Raw genomic sequence first — 15,306 nt, forward strand, 5'->3', positions numbered from 1 at the left:
AACGTCATTTTGGGTCATGAGTCCAAGCTATGCTCAGTGGCATAGCTTGGACTCATGACCCAAAGAGGAAAGAGGAAAAAAAAAAGAGGAAAGGGAAGAAAGGGGACAGGAGTAGGGAGAGGGAGAGCGGCAAGAAGGCGGCAGAAGGACTCTCCTGAGAGCGGTTTAAATTGCAAATTATTAGTTTTGATACTTTCTACTACAAGTTACAGAAGACTCATTGAAAATGGTGGCCATCAGGCAATGTGTTTATCAGCTCAGGAATGAGGTCCATAGCTGGGACAGGTGCCCTCAGAGCAGGTGCAGCCGGGCTCTGGTTCCACACAAGGGCTATCAACAGCTTGGGGCGTCCCGTTCCGACTGAACACTGCTCAGAGGAAGTGGGACCTTCTCTTCTAACTCTTTCTTCAAAATGAAGAAACCTTTTCCCAGAAGCTTCCCCCGCAGACTTCCCCTCCAATGTCATTGGCCAGGAGATAATATACGTACCCCTTACTAAAGTAATCACAGGCAGAAGGATAGAATTATCATCAATAAACCTTTCATATTGAGTCAGTCTGCCTTTTGAGATGAAGACGGGATCACCTTCCCTGAGTCATATACGGGAAGGATAAAGACAAAGCTACTTATGGTGGTGCTGTTGTGCAGTGCACATGGGGTGGGGGGAGTGGGGAGTGGAGGAGTGGGTGCAGGGCCAGATGTGTTCACTATTAGTCACTGTCATTTGTAAGGTTAGTATGATAAATTTTCAGCAGATGGCAGTAAAGTGCTTGGGGAAATGATGCCTTTCTCATTCACACACAGTTACAGTGAGCTGACAAGGTTGGTAGCTAACAAAAATCAAGATTATGATAGAAGGAAGGTGGGTGGCGACGGTGGGAAATGAGTGCTTGGTAGGTAACGAAATTTTGACAACATAAAGCAAATAACGAAATTTGGTTAAACCTTGTTTTTTTAAAAGTAGGCTCTATGCTCAGTGTGGGGCCCAACAGCAGGGCTTAAACCCACAACACTGAGATCCAGACCTAAGCTGAGATCAAGAGTTAGGATGCTGAACTGACTGAGCCACCCAGGCACCCCTCACTGTAAGCCTTTTAAAATTAGATGTGGTAAATTCTGTTTTAATGAAAAAATCCAATCCAGGTTTAAGAAAAAATTTTAAAACCTTTATTCAATTTCAATATAGTTACACTGAAGAAAAAAAAAAGGAGTATTAGATAGCTTTCCTAAACTGAAAATCACTATGTACAAAAACCACTGTCAATACCAATGAGAAGCTTAAAATAAGCTGTCAAGATTGATTTGTACAAAAGCCGCAGCATTTATACAGCAAAGACCCTACCCCCCATATCAAAGGATTTAGGTATATAAGAAACTGGTACACCTTAAGAAAAGATACCAATTGAATGGATGAAATATTATCACTGATGACTAATCACATTATAAGGCATGATTAATTTTAAGAAATGTGAGATTTAAAGAAAGCATTACAGTTCCTTCATTATTCCTGTCATGTGCCCACAGAAAGGGAAAATGTGATCAAAACTCAACAAGCAGACAAAAGTTGGCAATGCAGAGTAACAGGTCAGGAAACATTTTTTAAGTGAGACTGGGTAATCACATTTCTTGTTGCTCTAACGCCTACTACCTTCTCTTAATATCAAGGTAAAACTGCACAAATGATTACGTGATACAAAAATGCAAGTTCTCCTTGGATCCGTTTGTACTTTGGGTCAATAGTAGATGCAGCGCGTGTGATGAAAGGGAATTCCCTTCATATCTTCCCTGTGGTCACGGGCATAGTCCCACAAGTAATAATCCAAAAGAACAGAATTGATCTCTCCACTAGTTTTTTCACCCTTTTTTTCAATCAGCTCCAGAAGACAATCCCGGATCAGCTCAACACACCAAAGCGAGCACCCTCTGATTTCTACCTCTTGCCTATCCCCATATGAGAGCATTTCTCCTGCAAGTGGGAAAAAAAACAGAGCAAGAAGTACATTAATGACATAAAATCTACACAGATCTGATTTGGGGTCATTTAAACCACTTCTAAACTCAGGCATTAATTTAAAATCGCACATTCCACGAGGAGAGGGTTGTGTCAATATTCCCAGGAAGAGCAGAGTACCTTGCACATACAGCTCCCCAATAAACAGTTGCTAAGTGCACATGGGCTCACCAGAAACTTAAAAATATGACAGCAAGATTATCAAATTCTTGAAAACAAAGGATTTTAAAACTGGATCTGATGCCAGGAAAAAAAAACATTGCAAAACTTGGAGGACGCCAAAGGGGCCAAAGAAGTAATACCTTCCTTTCTCACTTGAAAAAACTGAACATCGTCTTAGGTACATCCTAAGTGCACCAAGGAGAACCTAGGAAATCAAAGTTGTTCACCTGAGCAAGGAAGACCCCGACTGTTCTTTGGATTCAGGATCCTCCAGTCAAGCCCTCCCTGAGTATGTAGCTGTGAGCTCCACAGGCCCCGATGTCTTCGGTGCCCACCTCCAGGGTGAGCTGATCCTGCAAGATGGGCACTGGCTGCGCTTTGCCACTGAGACTAGAACTGGCCTCATCAACTCAGCTGCCTATAGGATCAAGGAGACAGAGTAAGTGAACGCCACAGCCAGATGCTGGGATCTTAAATAGCATTACTTATGTCCCCTCCATCCAATAAGTTACTGTAGTATTATACTGTGTCCTCCAAGAAGTCACATTCAAGTCCTAACTCCTGGTACAGGGGGACTGTGGCCTTACTTGTAACTAGAATCTTTGCAGATGGAATCAAGTTAAGATAAGGTCAACTGGATTAGGGTGGGCCTTCAATACCATGACTGGTATCAGTCCTAGAATCACAGTGAAGAATGTAAATTTAGCCAAACTGGATGGGCAGTATTTATAATTGGCTAAAAAATACACCTTTGGTGAAGAGATGGGTTAAAAATAAAATGGACAGAAAAAACATCTGAATTCATACTAAAATAAAGTGAAAAAACTGTATTTACTCCCCTCCTCCAAAAAAAAAAGATAAAATGGACAGAAATCTGGGTAGGTCTTCCAAGGGCTGGCCTGGAGATAATTCAGAAGAGAAGAGAGGGAAAAATACACATAAGTGCAGCCCATCGTCAAATTTGAAAGATGTATCACTGAAGGCCAGTTAAGGAAGGTTCTATATCATCTAGTCAAGCTACCTGGTTCTAGATCCCATTTAAGATAGTTTTCAAAACCTGTGTGTACTACTTTATGTTCACAGTTTTTGTTTCTCCTCTAGTTTGCTAGTGAAGCACTTTTTGAAAAAAGTCCAACTTTGCTTAAATAAACTAAGAAGCAAAGCAATGAGTTCACACTCTGGACATAACAGAGGCAGTCACAACAGCTACAGCTGGACAGCTGCACAAGGGCCTCTGCAGTTGCAATGGATGGCAGAAGAAAATACAGACCAGGGGCGCCTGGGTGGCTCAGTGGATCATGCCTCTACTTTTGGCTCAGGTCATGATCTCAGGATCCTGGAATCGAGTCCCACATCAGGCTCTCTGCTCAGTAAGGAGCCTGCCTCCCCCCTCTCTCTGCCTGCTTCTCTGCCTACTTGTGATCTCTCTGTGTGTCAAATAAATAAAATCTTTAAAAAAAATTAAAAAAAAATGCAAACCACTTTGTACAGCTATGGTGCATGATCCCTTCTCAGCAGGGTTTTCCTCACAGTAGCAGAGACAACTGCGTGCTACAAACATTCAGAAGGAGAAGATGCACAAATCATGAAAAGCTGCGAAAAGCTATGTGGGGGAGGTAGCATCTGAGCTAAGGCCTTGTGGATGTGTAGGATTTAAAATGGAAAAAAAAAAAAAAAAAAAGTTGGGGTGAGGGAAACCAGGAAAGGGAATGTTTACGGGTAGGAACAAGCAGTGTATACCCGGGCCAAAAGAAGATCAGCTCACGTGGCTACATGGGAAAGAAGCCCGGAATGCTTAAATGTTTAAGGTATCCAACAATTAATGATCCAGGACATGAGCATTACAACATAAGACAGCTTGTTATTTTTCAAATGAAGAAACAGAGGGACAAAATGGATTGCCCAAGGCAGCATAAAAACGAGTTAGAAGCAACCACAGCTAATGGTATCTTCATATTCTGTGTTATTCTTATTTTGGGTGATTGAAACCTATTTCACAAGAGAAAGTTATTCAGTCATAAAAACTGTTTGCTTTGGGGCACCTTGGTGGCTCAATTAGTTAAGCATCTGTGCTTGGCTCAGGTCATGATCCGAGGGTTCTGGGATTGAGCCCCACATCGGGCTCCTGGCTCAGCAGGGAGTCTGCTTCTCCCTCTTCCTCTGCCCCTTGCCCTGCTTGTGTGCACACTTACTCTCTCACTCTCTCTCTCCCTCAAATAGATAAATAAAATCCCAAAATTTAAAAAAAAAAAACTACTTGTTTCTAAAAGTAAAGAAATAGCTGAAAATACTGTACCCAAGAGAGAAATTAACATGAAAATTATGCAATTATTTTTCCTATACAGACATGTTTAAAAAACAAAAAGCTAAATATTAATTCCTACTCCTGACACCAATATTACACTCTAAATTAACTCAATAGAATTTAAATAAAAACTTTAAAAAGCTAATTTTTACACAAACAGAATTTTCTATGCTCATCTATTAAACAAGGCTCCTGCTCTTGAGAATCAATAACTGAATCCAATAATGGTAAATAAATGAGCCTAGAAGAGCAAGTGACTTGGGTGCCTGGGTGGCTCAGTGGATTAAAGCCTCTGCCTTCGGCTCAGGTGATGGTCCCAGGGTCCGAGGATTCAGCCCTGCATCCTGGCTCTCTGCTCAGCAGGGAGTCTGCTTCCTCCTCTCTCTCTGCCTGCCTCTCTGCCTACTTGTGATCTCTGTCTGTCCAGTAAATAAACAAACTTCTAAAAAAAAAGAAGAAGAAGAAAAGAAAAGCAAGTGACTCATGCAAGGTAACCCAGTGGCAGACCTTGGAGCCTCCTGACTTGAAACCCACTGCATGTTACCCATCTCTCAGGCCACCTTTTACTTCATAGGGTAGTGTGCTCTTCACTGCTTAATTAACACTCTTCAAACACTACACCGGAAGGACCTAGTGTCCATCACACACCTTTAGGTAACAGAAACTTCGGTTTCATTTTATTATGAGGTTCTGAAACTATAATGACCTGCATTTTTCTTTACATGTGCTTTTAACAATAAACAGTGCTTTTTTTTTTAAGGAAAGGAGAACTTCTGTGAAAGAAACCAGACAGAGACTCAACCACAATTCATAGTATTACAAAGAATGTCTTAATTAAGCTGGCAAACCTTTGAGTAGCTTTTCCAGTAGTTCCTTGGAGTACTTCAGGGCTCCCAGGTGAACAAGAACCTGAGGTAATCTATAGTCGGCAAACATGGTGATACTGGAGATGTCTTTAAAGCAGCCGTCTCCTTCCCCCTCTAACACACTCCATGTATCCGCCACGAGGATTTGGGCCCGTTTGTAAAAAGAAATTCTTTTCCCCTGATGAGTGAAGAGAACATAAATGTCACCTGGGTATCTGCTAGCTTTTATGTATGCTATAAAAAAAGGGCACACATTGAAAACATTTCTCAAGGGTGCAATAATTTTAGTGTTGGTAAGAATTTATGGACCTTTTATAGAAAAAATAAAAGGGAGTCTAATAAATATTAAATTATCTTTTTCACTCCAAATTTACTTCCTGTATTTTTTAAGGCACATCAAATACAATTGTGGTTATTATTTGGTGTTCTTTTTTAATGACATTACCTCATATATATATTCCTGTGTCATTATAACCCACCTGCTTATTCTTTTTAATGACTCGACAGTATTTCTTTAGAAAGCTTCTTAAATTTTTCTAACTGCAACATAATTCATGTTAATTGTATAAAATACAGAGGAATATAAAGAAGAAAACAAAAATTCTTAAATTCATTTCTGAAGAGAATCACAATATTCAATTTTTAACTGCTGCCATTCAGATAGTATGATAAACATATTCCAGAGATGAAGACATAACTGATCAATAGCCAGAATTTATCAACTTTACCTTTTTGGAAACGGTCAAAATCAATATGTAAACCCACATAACAAAATAAACTTTAATTATATTTATATAATGAAGCAGCAAATTTAACCAGGCATTATAGGATAGTGGGTATAATTTAACTCAAAAATTCTCTACAAAACTATGAATGCAGATCAGCATAAACTATGGAAAGACAGGACAGTTACAATCTAATCCTAATCCCAAAGGTAATAATCTCAAATCATTGTTTACAGCTGCTTGTCTGCTAAAAGAGAATCATCAGTATTACTGGCTCCCCAAATTTATCCTGATGACCTTGGAGAATGTTTTAATAAGTAAATGACATAAGTAATTAAATAAAAAATGAAATTAAATCCTTCAAGGAAAGGTTCCATGTGAAAATTCCTTAAGATGATAGATTCCAAAAAAAAAAAAAGATGATAAATAGATTCCTTTATTTACTAAAAAACTCCAATGATACTCTGTCCTAATGAGAAAAAAACTAATATTGCCTAACCTTAAGATGTACCTATTGCAATCAATCCAAAACTACTTTTACTAAGTAAATTGCCTAAGACCACCTTTAAGAAATTCAGTATCTTGTTTTCAAGAGTAAACACACATGCTCATTTTCTGACATGATGTAATGTCTATAAATTAGAGTGGGGGGGGGGCGCAGGAACAAATCACCATTAAGTATCCCTAGGGGCGCCTGGTGGCTCAGTCAACTTAAGTGTCTGACTTTGCCTCAGGTCATGATCTGAGGCTTTATATTCAGGGGGGAATCTGCTAGTCCCTCTGCCCCTTCCCCCACTCCTGCACACTCGCTTTCTCTTTCTCTCCTTCTCACATAAATAAAACCATAAAAAAAAGTATCCCTACATCATCTGGGAATAGTCTATAGTTCCAAACCTTACAAAATATGCTAACCTGGCCATTGTTGGACTGGAAACTACATGTGGTAACTAGGTTTATATTCAAGTTTAGTGCATTAAAGATAAGATATAAAACTTAATATAAAAAATAAAATTGTACATCAAACACAATTATTCTATCATATTACTGTAATATATAGAAGCTATTATCTCCTATTTTTAATAAGATCCAAAGATCAAACTGGAAAAATACAGGAACCAGACTTATGTAACAAAATCAGTGCTAGCATCTAACAAAACATAAATTGTCACATCATGACCACTGTTTCCATGGTAGCCAACCAGTATATCACAAAGATTAGATTATAATAACCTTGAAAAACACAAAACAAAAAATAAGATTTAAGTGAGGACTCTAAAAATAAATTCAAGTGATCTATAAAACATTTTCTTCACAAGTTGACATGGTTTTAGTAATCAAATTCTTCATCTCTAAAATATTAACCGATATCACTGAAAATACCAGCAAATTCCAAAATAACAATTCCCTACATGTCCCATAATATTGCTTGGTGAATAAAATATTTTCAAAAGAGTACCTTTAAAGATTTTTATTTATTTATTTATTTATTTGACAGAGAGAGAGAGAGAGACAGTGAGAGGGAACACAAGCAGGGGGAGTGGGAGAAAGAGAAGCAGGCTTCTTGTCGTGCAGGGAGCCTGATGCCAGCCTTGATCCCAGGACCCTGGGATCATGACCTGAGCCAAAGGCAGACGCTTAACGACTGAACCACCCAGGCGCCCAAAATAGTACCTTTATAAAATAATTATTAGCAATGAAAAAAAAAATCCATGACCATGAGTTGATTATCTTCAACACATTTATCATGAACAAAGTAAGAAAGGTCAAGAATTACAAATGCTTGGGGTGCCTGGGTGGCTCAGTCGTTAAGTGTCTGCCTTTTGGCTCAGGTCATGATCCCAAGGTCCTGGGATGGAACCCTGCATCAGGCTCCCTGCTCGGTGGGAGGCCTGCTTCTCCCTCTCCCTCTGCTCGTGTTCCCTCTCTCACTGCCTCTCTCTCTGTCAAATAAATAAATCTTTAAAAAATTAAGAGTAACATAAAATGTTGATTAAAACATCAAAAAAGGGGATGCCAGGGTGGCTCAGTCAGTTAAGTGGCTACTTTTGGCTCAGGTCATGATCCCGGGGTCCTGGGATTGAGTCCCGCATGGGGCTCCTTACTCAGTGGGGAGCCTGCTTCTCCCTCTGCCTGCTGCTGCCCCTGCTTGTACTCTAGCTCACTCTCTCTCATGTGTGCTCTCTCTCTAGCAAATAAATTAATAAAAATCTTTAAAAAAATAAAGTATCAAAAAAGACCATACATGCACATTTATCAGTATGTCAGAGTAAAGACAACAGCCTGAGGGAAGCTGATTTCTTCATTAGGACTTTTGCATTGTTACTACATGCTCTAAATCAGAGTTGCTTTGGAAATATATCTGAATTTTAAAGCTTTCTGACTGATTCTGGAGTACACCAGGTTGGGAAATCACTGATTTAAAATCTGAATTAAAATTTTCTAAGTTTATCAATTTGTTTATAATGTTTAAAAACAGGTCATAACCTCAGTAAATAAATATATATTAAAAAACAATTATGACTATTTTATGCAACTTATTAAATATTAAAAAATACAGCAACCAATACCATCACCATGTTATGAAGGGGCTGGGAAAAGAGCACTCTCCTTTGCTGCTGCTGACTATCTTTGTTCCCTTTCTGGAGAACCATTAGCATTCTTCTGTATTACAAGGCTGAGAATCCAGGCCATGCTCTGACTCAGCAATTCCACTACTATGATTCCATTCTAAGAAAATAATTACAAGTTTTAAACGATTGTGCAGTATTGCTTATTATCCCATAAAACTGAAAACATGACATAAAATTCAATTCAAAAAATAAAACTATATCAAACACAATTACTGCAATAAAATAGTTGGGCAAATAATTATGGGACTGTACATCCGTAGAGTGGAATACTGTGAAGTCATTAAAAATGGTACTATGAAAAAAAATTGTGCTGTGAGAGAGTTATTATTATTTTTTAATGGGGCACCTGAGTGGCTCAGTCAGTTAAGCATCTGACTCTTGGTTTTGACTCAGGTCATGATCTTGGGGTCCTAGAATCAATCCCTGAATGGGGCTCCCTGTACAGAGGGGAGTCTGCTTGTCGCCCTCTCTGTCTGCCCCTATCCTGCTTCATGCTTTTTCTTAAATCTTAAAGATTTAAGTAAAGAAATCTTAAAAACAAAAACAAAAAACATACACTTGATTTTAACACCTTCTCAACTTCAAAAACAGTCCTAAAAGGCTCAGAATTCCTCTTGATTTGGAGTTAATTGCCCAAAGTAATTTATGTATATTTTATTTTATTTCATTTAAAAATATTTTATTTTTAAGCAATCTCTACACCCAACATGGGGCTTGAATTTACAACCCCAAGATTATGAGTCACATGCTGTACAGAATAAACTAGCCAGGCCACCGTTATTTACATATGTTTTAAATGAGTATGCAAAGATAACTGTAAATTGACTAACTAAGCACCCACTATGTGGTCAGTGCTCTGTTAGGATGTTAGGAATCATAGGAACTATCTTGCTTTTGTCTAACACTAATGATAATCTTTTGAAAAAATAAATGAAAAAATATAAATACTCCTTTAAGAAAGTGTCAGAATCCTTAAGTATGATTTTTGTTATATTTTGGGGATTTTCCTTTTTTTTTTTTTAAGATTTTCTTTATTTAGGGGTGCCTGGGTGGCTCAGTGGGTTAAGCCTCTGCCTTCGGCTCAGGTCATGATCTCAGGGTTCTGGGATTGAGGCCCACATCGAGCTCTCTGCTCAGCAGGGAGCCTGCCCCCCCTTTCTCTGCCTGCCTCCCTGCCAACTTGTGATCTCTGTCAAATAAATAAATAAAATCATGGGGCGCCTGGGTGGCTCAGTGGTTTAAGGCCTCTGCCTTCAGCTCGGGTCATGATCTCAGGGTCCTGGGATCGAGCCCTGCATCGCCCCCTGCTTGGCGGGGAGCCTGCTTCCTCCTCTCTCCCTCTCTGCCTGCCTCTCTGCCTACTTGTGATCTCTGTCTGTCAAGTGAATGAATAAAATCTTTAAATAAATAAATAAATAAATAAAATCTTAAAAAAAAATTGAACTTTTCAACAAAGCAAATCAAAAGCACTGTGCTATATAATAAAATAGAAACTCAGCAAACTGCTTACTAAATTGGTATTATCATCTACAAAAGAATTTCACTCTTTCTTCCACAAAAACAAAAACTCTGGACTACTTCTAAGCAAACAAACCACACGGCGTCATGAATTTATTCCATCGTGAAGTCATCCTAAATTTACTCTCAGCCCTTCTTCTCTATAACCAATGTTGATTCTGGAATACATGGATTCTTAGCCACATGAATGACAATCTGATTTTTTCATACACTAATACACTTAGATGGCCTGAATGATGAACCAAGGAACGTGATCCAGAATTTCTTAAAAAAGGCCGAAATGACATACTTTAAAGACAAAGACAGAGGCATCTGCGTGGCTCAGTGGGTTCAGCATCTGCCTTCGGCTCAGGTCCTGATTCCTGGGATGGAGCCCCACATCAGGCTCCCTGCTCAATGGGGAGTCCGCTTCTCCCTCAGCCACTCCCGCTGTTCATGCTCTCCAGCCCCCACCCCACCCCACCTCGTCTCACGCACTCTCTAATAAATAGAATCTTAAAAACAAAATAAAACAAAGATAAATCTCAAAGTAACCTCTGCATTAGCAAAACGGTTAATCAGAACAAAATGAAATTTGGCAGTGGCCTAGAGCCTCTTTTCTAGGAACTGCCTCTGCCCCACCCAGATGATCTGAATCGGCCAGGAATTTTAGAAGGGTACCTGAGAGGGTATCTACCTACCCCCCCCCCCATAGTGGTTGAAGCAATAAGACGCAAAATTCATGACCACCTTTTACTTCACGGAGAAAGCTAGTCTGCAGTCATGAGAAATACAGAGCCAACAGAAGCAAAGAGGAGACAAGGAGACACTGAATCCTGATGGCATTGAGTCCTTGATCCTAGATGTTCCTATCCCCAAATTCTTCATTTTGCTTAAGGTTTTTCTAGTTTTGTGTCTGTCACTTGCAATTAAAAGAATCTTTTTTTTTTTTTTAAGATTTTATTTATTTTTTTGATAGACAGAGATCACAAGTAGGCAGAGAGGCAGGCAGAGAGAGGGGGCGGGGAAGGAGGCTCCCTGCTGAGCAGAGAGCCCGATGATGATGATGATGATGATGCGATGCGGGCTCAATCCCAGAATCCTGGGATCATGACCTGAGCTGAAGGCAGAGGCTTTAACCCACTGAGCCACCCAGGTGCCCTGCAATTAAAAGAATCTTAACAGGGGCCCCTGGGTGGCTCAGATGGTTAAGCATCTGCCTTTGGTTCAAGTCATGATCTCCAGGTCCTGGACAGAGCCCCACATTAGGCTCCCTGCTCAGCAGGGAATCTGTTTCTCCCTCTGCCTCTCCCCCATGCTCATGCTCTCTCTCTCTCTCTAATGAATAAAACTTCTAAAAGATAAAAGAAAAGAATCTTCTGATCCTTAGATTTCAGAACTCTGTTCCAACACAGCCTAAGAGACCTTTCCAAAAAAGACCGTAACAATGAATCAAGAGACACAGAGACACCAAATTCACAGATCAACTGAAAATCCCCATCAAGGCATTTGACCAAAATCCTTACCCAGGTTATGCTATCAAACAAAGACTTGCTTTAGAAGTCAACACCAATGAGTCTAGAATCCAGATTTGGTTTCAGAATTGAAGAGCTAGGTACCAGTGCCAGAAAAAAAACACAGAACCCGATGAGGACTTAGAATCAAGACAAGACCAAGATCACTCTGAAGAGGAGAATGAAAGTGGAGAAGACAGATGGTACTGTTCCAGCTATACTTTCTCACAACTATACACCCTCATCGAGGTATTTACAAACAACCCTTATCCTGGCATTGATATCAGAGAGCAACTTGCTAAAGAAATTGGCATTCCAGAGTCAGGAGTCCAAGTAGGCGATGAATTTGACTGCTCCATCTCCCAGGGATGGAGACTATGGGAAGGGGAGCCATGTGGACATGACAGCTACATTCCCACTCCAGGACCTTTCCATAAGCTGTTTTATCCATCTGGTAGGTTCTAGCCCAGGTTCCCTCAAGACAGTTCTCACCCCCTTCATTTCTTTTTTCGTTGTAATCAATAGTTTTGTTTTGTTGTTGGGTTTTTTTTTTTTTTGGTCATCTTTTTACTGCATTTATTGCTAATATTTTAAAAACTAAAAAAAATATAACCATAACATACAAAATCGGGCCTCTCTCACTTTACAGAATTGAAAAGCTAGCTATTTATTTCCCAACTAAATGACGTATGATAAACCAGTTAACCTTTCTCTCTAGACTTTGGTTCCTGGTCTGCAAAAAGGAAAATAATGATCCTTGTCCTTAGGCCCCACAGAGCTCTTCCGTGGATCTAATGAGAGTGTATTTGCAAACACCTTGTAAATCATAAAAAGCGATTTAAACAATATTACTGGTAATTTCTGTTAGCTGTTGAATTGTGATTTCAAAAGGGCAGGTTTAAATTTTCAGTATGATTTAAGCATCCACGAACTTATTCAATAGATTTATATTATGTGATTCCTCTGAAGTTGCTTTCAATTTTTTGAAAAAAAATTGTGTTAAAATACACAACGATAACGAATTCTAAAAGAATTTTACAAAAACAGAACCCAGTTATACAGTGGGAAGGTATACCAAATGTTTACCACTTTATAAGTACATCTGTTTAAAGAAAAAGAAAATAACACTGTTCAAGTATTCCATGTGTGAAAAAGAAAACACAGTGTGGGGGCACCTGGATGGCTCAGTGGGTTAAAGCCTCTGCTTTCGGCTCAGGTCATGATCCCAGGGTCCTGGGATTGAGCCCCGCATCGGGCTCTCTGCTCCGCAGGGAGCCTGCTTCCTTCTCTCTCTCTCTGCCTGCCTCTCTGCCTACTTGTGATCTTTGTCTGTCGAATAAATAAATAAAATATTTCAAAAAAAAAAAAAAAGAAAACACAGTGTGTATATATGTATATACACACGTTAGAGCCTCAAAAAATACTTATTAGAGAGAATTTAGAAACACATTCTGATTTTCATCCAATGAAGTAAATATTTTGAAGTTGTAAAAGGACCTCAATGTCCCTGAGTTGCATCATATGGAAGATTCAGTGTTTTGTAGGTTTGAAACATTTTAAAAGGACAAAGAAGAAAGAATAAAGGAAATACATTAATTAGAAAACTAAGAAAAGTAATGTCTTTGAGACCCTACTTAACAATCTTGTTACTGTTCTTGTGCACAAGGAAGGAACTTCAGACCTTAAGTTTTTATTCTCAAAAGGAATTCCGGAAGTAAAAAAGTCAACTACGAGAAGACCATTAATTCTAAAATCCCCAACAGAAGCAGCTCACCTCAAACTGAGTCACATCTCTGTAAGAAGGAAAGCTTTCAACTACCAGGTGCATTAACTTCTGTGCACTTTTTTCACTTTTTCGGACACAATTAAGAAAAGAGCCTTCAAACTTCTCAAGCAGAATTTTCCCGGTTTCATTAAGAATCCGATGCCTCTCTTCGATCAAAGGCATCGGAACGTCCGTGTCAGAACGGAATATATGCTGAACCTGATCCAGGGTCACGGTGGCATAGTAGGAGGCACTGGTTATAGGTATCCCTTAGGGAAAAAAGAACAATGTCATACTTTTATATTCATCAGGCCCTTGCTTTTACAACATACAATAATAAGAGAGCAAATGAGTGTTACAGAAATGCACTAAAAGGGGATGAAGAATTCCAAGATCAGAAGCATACCCTTCATTTTCTATTGACTCGTCTGTACTTACTCATCCGTTTCTAGCAATTGTTATATTACATCAAATATATTTTGACTGCATAAAATGTGTTGTATTTGTCCCTTTGTTCTTCAGATGTCATCAAAGTGGCATTCTTCAGAAATCTTGTATGCTGAGCTGCCATGATGTCAAGTATTAGGATCATTTCTCACTAAGGACTTAACTCCAGCCTCTTCTCACATTTGTATTGTAAGCAGGTAAGAGCTGCTACTTGAAGCAATGAAGAACTTCAAGTTAGCCTTATTAACACATATGCCATTTCCCAACTCCTTCCTCGGGACCCTCCCGGTAAACCGAAACCTCACTGTTTGTGGGGTCTGACGTGGAGAAGAGGCACCAACCTTCGTCGAGGGCTCTGTTGACCGCGGCGCACAGGGACCAGTACCCGCTGTACGTTTTCCCCCTATAGCCCACCAGACATTTGTGCTCTTCGTGCTCCGACCAGAAAGAGAAGTTGAGAGTGTCTGTCACGAACACCCAGTTGACTGCGGCCTCGTCAGCCGCCCTGGGATTCAGCTCGTGAAGTGCCTTCCAGCCCCCCAGGTGCAGCTCGGGGCTCGAGACCTTGGCGAGCAGGAGCTCGGCCACCCTCCGCACGCCTCCGCCGTCGATGAACACATCCCGACTATTCTCTGCAATGAATTTTGCGGACTCTCTGGGAGTTAGGGGCCCGTCCATCCCACCCTTCCCTTTGGGACTGGAGAACCGCGCTTTCACTCGCGGGCTGGCGTTTGGCCAGCTTCCCTTTCTGAGAGGGGCAAGAGTGCGGGTCCTTCTGCAGCTCTCCCTCCCTAGCCACCTTGGGATCACCGCCCTCACAGGGTCCCGCCCTCCCGGGACCGCACTGAAACTCCACAGCGCGGCCAACTTCCGGGTTCCCTCCCTCCACCGCGCACTGCTGGGCAGCCACGGACACCGCGGGATCTTGCGCCCGGCCAAGACCGGAGGCACTTCCGGGAGGGCAGCCCCGCCCACTCCTGCCCGGGCGCGCGATTAGGACCCATTTCCGGTTCCGAAAGTCCGGAAACTGGCCGGAGAGTCCGGCGAGAGCCTGCCAGCAATTGCGCTCCCTCCGGCCCAGGCGTGGAGCTCCGCCATTTTGTGCACGTTCCCACCCACGCCCCCCTTCGGGCACGTGGTTCTGCGGCGCGCCGCGGTGGCCGGAGTCGCGACGACTCCAGGCGGTGTGCGGCGCTGCCCTCCCTCGGCTCCCGCCCCTCCTCTTTCCCCAGCGGGCGAAATGTGGGCAAAATGCCCTCGGCGACGCCCGCATCCGGGTTCCTGGGCCGCGACGAGCCTGATGACGCCCATTCCGGCGATGGGGAGCTCATTCGCCCCCGGGCTGTGGCACGGGTTGGCCGGTCGTCCACAACCCCATCTCCCA

General features: G+C 41.2%; 1 protein-coding gene across 1 annotated transcript; it reads right to left on the reverse strand.

Moving 5' to 3' along the window:
* Window positions 1-1,144: 1,144 nt before the first annotated feature.
* On the reverse strand, window positions 1,145-15,044 carry QNG1 (Q-nucleotide N-glycosylase 1). Its single transcript, XM_080820716.1, has 4 exons — window positions 14,264-15,044; window positions 13,485-13,744; window positions 5,327-5,522; window positions 1,145-1,966 (listed from the first exon to the last, which is right to left on the reverse strand). Exons 1-4 carry the CDS (start codon window positions 14,598-14,600, stop codon window positions 1,734-1,736), a joined length of 1,026 nt encoding a protein of 341 aa, XP_080676842.1. The 5' UTR covers window positions 14,601-15,044; the 3' UTR covers window positions 1,145-1,733.
* Between the last annotated feature and the right edge of the window lie 262 nt (window positions 15,045-15,306).

This window comes from Martes martes (assembly GCF_963455335.1).
Source record: "Martes martes genome assembly, chromosome: 12".
Lineage (NCBI taxonomy): Eukaryota > Metazoa > Chordata > Mammalia > Carnivora > Mustelidae > Martes > Martes martes.

What these genes read in the sequence shown, in the direction of transcription:
- QNG1 (XM_080820716.1), bottom strand. Translation starts at nt 14,600, where the DNA reads ATGGACGGGCCCCTAACTCCCAGAGAGTCCGCAAAATTCATTGCAGAG. An exon ending in CAACAGAGCCCTCGACGAAG is followed by an intron (nt 13,745 to 14,263) that starts GTTGGTGCCTCT and finishes TTTTTCCCTAAG; the next exon opens with GGATACCTATAACCAGTGCC. An exon ending in GAGATGTGACTCAGTTTGAG is followed by an intron (nt 5,523 to 13,484) that starts GTGAGCTGCTTC and finishes TTCACTCATCAG; the next exon opens with GGGAAAAGAATTTCTTTTTA.